We start from the raw sequence: 8881 nt of genomic DNA, 5'->3' as shown, positions 1-8881 counted from the left end.
TTCTCTCTCTCTCTCTCTCTCTCTCTCTCTCTCTCTCTCTGTCTCTCTCTCACACACACACACACACAGAGTCTTAAGTCTCTGTGCCAAAGAGGGCCTCTAAGTCAGAGAGAAAAGAACATGAAGGCCCAAGTCACAAGGCCTATAGAGGTCTCTTTAACTGTTCCAGTCAGGATGATGAACTGGGAGTATTTGCTCCTGGTCCCTTATAACTGTATTCTGAATTTGCTTCAAGGGATATGGTTCCCTCTGGTGGCAATGTGGCATCTAACAGGATACAGAGGAACTGTCTGCCACCCTCAATTTTAGCCTCTCACATTGTAAGATCCCCACAGTAAAATTAAAGCTGGTATTTACTAAAGCCTAACAACAGTGCCTGCACATTGCAAGCACTCAATAAATGTGTAAGGAATAAACAAAACTACAAATTATAGCGTGTGCTAAGTCAACTGGCACATGATCTGTAATCAAGGCAATTTAAACCAACATGACAGTTGACCCTCACGGGCCAAGTCCTCATGTGCTTGCACAGTCAGGCACAGCGAGTCCACTGGTCTCTGATCGAAACTGCTCACGGCAAAGGCATTGTCTCCCCACACACAATGAGCCAGGAAAAGAATGCTCCTGGTATGGCAAAGGATGGTTTGATCATATCTGAGAGAGCGCTAGTTGGCATTCTATCAGAATTCAGAGAATGTCACACAAACTAAGTCTGTGTGGACTTTAAGTTGGGGCTCTTCTAAAAACAAGGCTGCAGGATTTCCAACTGATTTTCAAGTTCTTGTCCAAGAGAACAGAACAATGAGAAACAGCTAGACCCTGTCCCAAGAACTGAAAACCTCAACACTTACAAGCTCACTGGCTAGAATGACATCGATCTGTCTGAACAGACCTGCTGTGATTGAATGGACTATTGCTCAAGACCATGTAACTGTTCTTTCTACAGAACCCCACCTGATACAATCCTTCCCTTGGGCCCCAGTGCCAGCTAAAGCTAGTCTTTTTTCTTAAAATGTTCATCTTCCAATCACTGGAGACCTTGTACCTGAATTCCCTTATTGCTCATGCTGCTAGTAACTGCCAGGCAAACCTTAAGTCCTCCTCTTCAACCCTACAAAGGACACCACAACATGCTTACCATATTCACTATAGTTTAAAATCCTTGCCATCCAGCATGTATCATACACTTTCACGACCACCTTGATTCTGAACATACAACACGTGCACATTTTACTACACAGGTCTTTATACCCCCAGCAACAAGAAACATATCTGAAACACCTTGGCTCAGATTCAAGCTATTATATTGGATATGAAATAAAGTGTATTTTACAATAAAAAAAATAAAATCCTTGCCATCTTTTCCTTTAAGAGCCTAATGCCTTTATACCTAAGAGCCTATATACCTAAACTCATTTAATTGTATAACTTTCTATAAACTACCACGTGTTTGAAAAACACAAAAGAACAAATTACTTTTTTAAGTTCAGATAACCAGAACACTGCAGGCTGATTTCCTTGAGAACACATTATTCTGATCTATAGAAAGTAGAGAATATAAAAACCTTCCTTTCTGTGAACTGTCATGTTCCTAGTTTGTCAGCATATAACATAGTATCTTAGGCAAAGTTTTGAAATTAGAGACCAGATCCATGTCACCTAAATTATGAGGCTCAGATAATCTGTAAATGAGCATCACATTCTCTTGGCCCAAACATGTGTTTTGGCCACATATGATGAGGTCAGCTGCTGTATAAGCTGCAGATACCATATACAGCTAGGGATGATGCCTGCTTGTTGTCATCACTCCTGATAACAGTTTCCATTATAAAAGATAATTTGAAGACTGAACTAAATGCAGACAGAGAAATAGGCCTGGACTTAAGAATATTTTTCTTTCCAATACCCTTTTCCTGCCTGTGGAGCACAGGAAAACTTGAGCATGTGCAGGAGAGATGTAACTGGATTTGAGTGTCCTCATGGTAAGGCTTGACTGTACAAGACCAGCCTAGAATAACATATAGGGCACTAAGATCTGCAAAAATTAAGTGCCAAAACTCAATCATCTACTCAACAAAGGGGTTCTCAAAATAAGAACAACCATATAACCCAGCTATACTCCTCTCATGTACACCCCTAAAGGATTCAAAGTCAACATACCACAAAGATCCCTGCATATCCATGTTTATGTATCATTCGCAACCCCCAAGAAATAAAACTAGCCTGAATGACCATCAAATAAATTGATAAAGAAAACCTGGCATATATTCTGTGGGTGTTTGAGACATGCCCCACGTATTTTATCACTTGGTCCCCAGCTAGAGGCACTATTTGGTGGTACTTTTGGGGGAAGTTACAGAACCTTTAAGAGGCGGAGCCTTGCTAGAGGAACAGCATGGGTCCTGAGGTTGTATAGCCTTGCTCTACTTCCTTTTCTCTCTCACTGCTTCTTGTGTATGGATGGGGAATGTGATCAGCCAGCTTCCTGCTCCCGCCACCACAGTTTCCTTAACTGTTGTCATGCCTTTCCTCTAACAATGGACTCTATCCCTTTGGGACCCTAAGTCAAAATAAGTCCCTTCTACTCTAAGTTGATTTTCATCTTGGTATTTTATCACAGTAACAGAAAGGTAACTAAAACATAAACACAGTGGAATTCTATACAGTTTTAAAGAGAAATGAAACTGTGATATCTTCAAGGAAAGAAATGGAATTAGACAAAGTAAGCCAGACTCAAAAATGCAAATACAATGAGGTCAGGGATGAGGCTCCTATTCTCTTGCCACATAAACCAGACAACTCTTGATCCTACTGCACGTGCTGGCTTTGGGGGGGGCATGGGCAGTTTGGATGCTCAACTTACTAAACCTGGATGGAGGTGGGTGGTCCTTGGACTTCCCACAGGTCAGGGAACCCTGATGGCTCTTCAAGCTGATGAGGGAGAGGGACTTGATCGGGGGAGGGGGAGGGAAATGAGAGGCGGTAGCGGGGAGGAGGCAGAAATCCTCGATAAATAAATAAATTTTAAAAAAATAAATAAATAAACCAGACAACTCATTTTCCTCAGGAACCTTCTACAATTTGCAAGCCACTTCCTTCCTCTGTGTTCCTGTAGCGGTGTGTTTCTACCTCTCCTCTGGAAGCATGTCCATGCCTAGTAATGAGGGTTTATACAAGGTATTGAATGATACTGAAACTGGAGTCAATTTCTCTTCTTTTTGAGGGCAGAAATAGAAGTCACTGAGAGGCCTAGGTTTTGTTTTTGTCAATACAAAGCAATGCCAGCAGCAGCTGTCAAGTGGGAGGCATTCTGAATAATTAAAGAACCTACTTAACAGCAACAAGCTGATAAGATATGCATGGCTATGTTTCCACCTGTGTTTTTATCCTAGCACCATGAAGCAAAATAACTACCTCAGCATGTTCCCCCATGATCGAGTGTAAAACACCCTTCAGACAGAGACACAGTTAGACTCCTAGACTATAACCAAGAGTTACGAAGAGATGGCAATGGGGTGAAATACGTTAGCAAAAATAACAAAACTGCCCAGACCAGCATGCCAGAGACATGTACACAATAATGCATAAAAGCAGTCACAATGAGATGCCAGGAAGCTGTGTTTCCCAAGCCAGCTCAATCAAGGTGAGGACTTAGGAAAACAGCTGTTGTCTTGGTCTTCCCAGAGTCTTACAACACTATATTCTCTGGGCACCTGCTTCCTAGGAAAACATGTGAGACCGCCAATGATGGCATACATGTACATACACATATCCACACACCTACCAACAGAAACAGTACATGACCCAAGCTGACAACCTCACAACCTGACTGTTCTGCAGGACTGAAGGGAAGACAGCACAGCAGTACATTATGTGTCCTCCCTTGTCTGGAATTAACAGAAAAGCAAGGACTTCAGAAATCATGCTAAGTATTCCCAACAGCATCCAAAATATAGAAAACATAACTTCTATCAGAATACAACAACTGGCCTACTGCAATATCTCTGGTGGCAGCACACAATGGGACACCTTCTGGACTCAAGACAACCTGGCAGAGAAAACATTTGTACTGTGTCATCTAATACCCACACTTCTCACAGTTTCTCCTAGGTGTTTTGTGAGAAAACATCTGCATGCTCAGAGATGTTCACTGTGGCATTAGTTACACAATCAAAATGCCCAGCCCTAGGAGAAAATTAAGTTCTCACGTGAAGGCTATTAGTGAGAATAATTCGCCATGGCCATTCTGTGTCCTACACAACATGGAGGTGCCGAGGCAATGTGAGTGACCCAAAATCACAGGGCAGTGACCAACCTGTGACTGAATGGAGAGGTCAGGTACACTGAGGTTGAAGGTAGTGTTGACAAGAGAAAGGAGTGGGAGACATGTAGCTGATGGCTTCTTCTCTAACTCTCCATGACTGCTCTCTGAACGCTTGCTGAAATAGTCACTACAACATGCAAACATGCAAAGATGTGCATTTCACTCCTCAGTGTTGACACAAGCATGGCAACTGTGAATCCCAGCATCTGTGCTAACAGCCAGTGGTACCTGTGGGCTCTCCCCCAAGCCTTAGCTATCTATGATAACTGCCCATTCCAGACTCTGGAAAGGTGAGTCAGAACACAGAATCCATGACCATTCAAGCTCAGACTCAGTCCTGCCTGATGCACCAAGGCTATGCGTGTATACATGACTTTCAGGAGGGATTCAATTAAACCATGCTTAGTACTTAAGTTTAGATAGAATTGAAATTTAATAGTGTAGCAAATTTAGGAAGAATTTTTAGATGCTAATAATCAGTGCTGAATAGAGCACAGTCTTAAAACAGGTCCAAGCCAGTATAATTTGTCTGGAGAAGAGTTTGATGTCTATAAAGTAGTCTTTAAATGTTGGTAGGTTTTGACTCAGGAATTAAACCTATGTCATTGGCTAAATACTCACACACAGGGGTAGGAGTGTTTGCTGAAGCACAGGTTACAAAGTGAAAATACCCAATGCTTTGAAATAAGTGTCTGGTTAAGACAACTGAGGAGCAACCAAATGATTAAATACACAGACACAAAAAAATATCTCTCTGAAAAACATTCACACCCAGCAGCATAGCACGAGTGAGTAATGGATGAAAAAGCAGGACACAAACTATTGTCAACCTGATGGCAATAGTGAGAGAGAAGTGTGAATGAGAGTGTCAAGCTGGGTCATTGCCACTAAGGAGATAAGAGAAACCCTTAGAGCTTACAGATTTTCTTAAGTTTTCTGTTCAGCACTCCCCTTCCTATGAGCAGAAACCATCACAGGACCCAGTCTTGATACAACCCCATCATGTCAGGAGGGTGGGAGGCACTCACAAGGATGGTGTGGGCCCGTTTGCTCCCCTCTTGGTGGGCTTCCTCCAGGTCCCTCTCTAGTCTCAGTTTCTCCTTCTTCAGGTCACTCAACTCCTGGGTGATCACTTTAACATTCCCAAGCAGTCTCTGGTTCTCAGCGCTCTTTGTGAGGTTTTCTGAGTGCAGCTCGGTCAACAGGGCTTCCTTTTCTGCCAGGGCAGCCTCATAATCCTCAGACCCCTAGGAGAGAGAGGGCAAAGGGAGCTGGTTTTCACATGTCATAAACAAACCTATAAGACCTCCTGGTTTTACAACAAAAAACCTAACAGCATCCAGTATCCAAAGCCCAAGGAATACAGGACAAAGCTTAGGTTGTGATTTTGCTAGGAAAGGAGGAAAGCCCGTGGTGGTGGTGGTGGTGGGGGGGTGGTGGTGCTGCTGCTGCTGCTGCTGCTGCTGCTGCTGCTGCTGCTGCTGCTGCTGGCTGCTGGTGGTAGTGGAGGAAAAGAAACACAAACTGTTAACAAAACTGACTTCAATGCAGTGGGAATAAGTTGGCTTTTCTGCTTCTCTGTATTTTTTAATGATTTAAGGTAACTAAACATGTTTCTTTTATAGTGGTTTAAAAAAAGATTTAATTAAGTAACTTTTAAGGGGTAGAAAAGGGATTTGGAGTGCAGTTCAGTGGTAAAGCACTTGCATAGTATATGTGAAGCCCTAGGTTTAAGCCCCAATATCACAATCAGCCAATAAATAACAAATAGAAAACATGACAAGCAGTGGTGGGTCCTAGCACCAGCAATGGCCTCCTTTGCTAGTATGGCTTGCACCCAGACTTATCTGCTCAAAAGGAGTCATTGGTCAGCACCGCAGGCAAAGTCCACTTTGAAAGACTCTAATATCATTAGAGTTCAAGGGCTAAATGTAACAAGACTGTCTTTATTTCATTAATATACAATTCACCTGAGAAAATATTTACATAAAATACAAAAATGAACAAAGTGTTCTAAACCACTAACAATAAAAAGAATGAATCAAAAAGTTCTACGTTACAAAGTAAGATTGTTTAAATGGGATTATCTGGTGCTATTCAGCTTGTTTTGAAATGACACTCATTCTTAATTAACACTTTAAGAATCAGCTAAGCAACCGGGTGGTGGTGGCGCACAACTTTGTGGCGCACACCTTAGGCGCACACCTTTAATCCCAGCATTCTGGAGGCAGATCTCTGTGAGTCTGAGGTCAGCCTGGTCTATAAGAGCTGGTTCCAGGACAGCTAGGGCTGTTACACAGAGAGACCCTGTCTTGAAAAATGAAAACAAAACAAACAAACAAACAAAATAAAAACCAGTTAAGCACCACCTAGAAGCCTGGAATATATGAGAGAATGGAAATTAACCATGCGTCTCTGCATAGTGTAAGTGAGCCTATATGTATCCCAGTGATTCCTTCCTCAGATCTACTCTGTGAAGAATCAAAAGAGGAGAGCCTATATTCAGTTATTCCTTACAGAATTACAAAAGTAATTGATAACAAGCAACCTAATGGGGCTGGAGAGATGGCTCAGTGGTTAAGGGCATTGCCTATTCTTCCAAAGGTCCTGAGTTCAATTCCCAGCAACCACATGGTAGCTCACAACCATCTGTAATGGGGTCTGGTGCCCTCTTCTGGCCTGCAGGCAGACACACAAACAGAATATTGTATACATAATAAATAAATATTTATTAAAAAAAACAAGCAACCTAATGAGCAGCAGTCCAAAACTGCCAAAACTATATAGCATACATCAAAACATATGGATACACCTATGTCAGCGTGAAGTGAAAACAGCAGCCAACGCATAAATCACTTAAAAATAAGTCTACGCATAGAAGGAAATCTAGGTACTTGGTGATGTGGTTTGAGTCATGCTCAGATTATACATTTTACATTCTTTCTAGTTTCCTAAAAACTTGGTTTTGTGAAGTCTATGTAATATTTTCAATAGGAAAAAAATCGCCATGTAACTAACTCTAGCTGGACTGGAACAAGTTATGCAGAACAGATTGACCTCGAATTCAAAAGGATCCACCTGCATCTGCCTCCCAAATGCTGTACACAGGTCAAAAGTAAACTTATTTAATAAGTCTGTCCTTCAAATTAGACCAAGCGAGGCTCAAAAACAATGATACTTGTGTTGTCAGTCACAACTCAGACTGAAGTTAAGGCCCCAGACTCAGGAAATCTATTTATGCCTGACACTAATCACCTCTTAGCTATTCAGGTGGTCAACACACTTGCTCAGCAAGTAGACTACAGCCACAGTTAACCTAGGGTCTTAGGAGCTGTGCCCCTACCAGGCTCCCTAAAGCCCAGGCATCTGACCCCATGTTCTAACTGAAATTCAGGACATAGGAACCTGAAATGAGAATGAACACCATCTGTTCCACAATAACTTTTTGGAATCTTCTGGTTTAGTTTCCTTTGAAATTAAATATAAAGAAGCAGAAGACTGGGATATGAGAGCAAATTGGTATTAATGTTGATGGTGATGCTTAAATAAACTCAAGAAGCAAAGGCCAACAATGTCCGCAAAATGCTCATCGTCAACAAGGAGTTAAACCATAACCAGGAGTAAATGAAGCTCAGGGCTGCTAAGTGACTAGTCTATCACCACATTGCCCGTAATTAAATCTGGAATTCAAATGACTCCCAGCCTGTGTTCTTCTCTGGCACAGCACCATATGCCCTCACCAGTGAAGACTCTAATTAACACCAATAAAGAGGCAAGAATAAAAACAAGAAGACTAAATTTGAAGAGGAAGCTAGAGAAGGGCATCAGTTAGTGGACTGTTAAACAGTTATTGTTCACAGTTACCAAGCGGTGGAAGTTCTGCAGGATTATTGCATGAACAATGACGGCAAAACCTCCTTAAATATCCAACCTCAAAGAACTCAAATGCACACATTCGACTCATTTCATAGAAATGCTTTCCATGCTAAATTTTCCTTAAACGGACCACTGAAAAACTTCCCTAGCAGGCTCTTTTACCTTTTCCTGAATGAAGCCCAAATGGCAAATATTTGGCCCAATTACATGTGGCTAAAGGTCAAATGTAAAACTAGTCAAATTATTTTGCTCAGTATAAAAGAATTTAAATGCCCTGGACCAGTTTTAGCTATATGGCTTAGGAGATATTAGCTTGGAAGACTGAATAAGGGGATGCAGAAACATATTATGTGAGTTGACAATTATTTCAATATGAAAATTAAAAATCTGAGGAAATCCACACTATGCTGCCATGGCAAGAAAGTTAAAGAAAAGATTATAGAAGAAATATTTATCGCCCAGTACAAATCTGTAATCCCAGATACTCAAGAGGTAAGGCAGGAGGATCACGTGAGCCCAGGAGCCTGGGCGTGGTGGTTTGAATGACGATGACCCCCAAAGGCTCACTGGTAGTAGCAATAATAGGAGGCATGGCCCTGTTAAAATAGGTGTGGCCTTGTTGAAGAAAGTGTGTCATGCAAAAAGGCAACCTACTGACTCGGAGAAGATCTTCACCAACCC

The 8881-nt window shown here is 41.8% G+C and overlaps 1 protein-coding gene across 1 annotated transcript in view; it reads right to left on the bottom strand.

Moving 5' to 3' along the window:
- Cdk5rap2 (CDK5 regulatory subunit associated protein 2) overlaps positions 1-8881 on the bottom strand; it is a 149457-nt gene that overhangs the window by 125599 nt on the left and 14977 nt on the right. The window contains 1 exon segment of the mRNA XM_013348234.2: positions 5353-5571. Coding sequence (XP_013203688.2) covers positions 5353-5571 — 219 coding nt within the window.

Source organism: Microtus ochrogaster, chromosome 10, assembly GCF_000317375.1.
Source record: "Microtus ochrogaster isolate Prairie Vole_2 chromosome 10, MicOch1.0, whole genome shotgun sequence".
Classification (NCBI taxonomy): Eukaryota; Metazoa; Chordata; class Mammalia; order Rodentia; family Cricetidae; genus Microtus; species Microtus ochrogaster.
The sequence above is the reverse complement of the archived record's forward strand: the minus strand, read 5'-3'. Positions and strand labels throughout refer to the sequence as shown.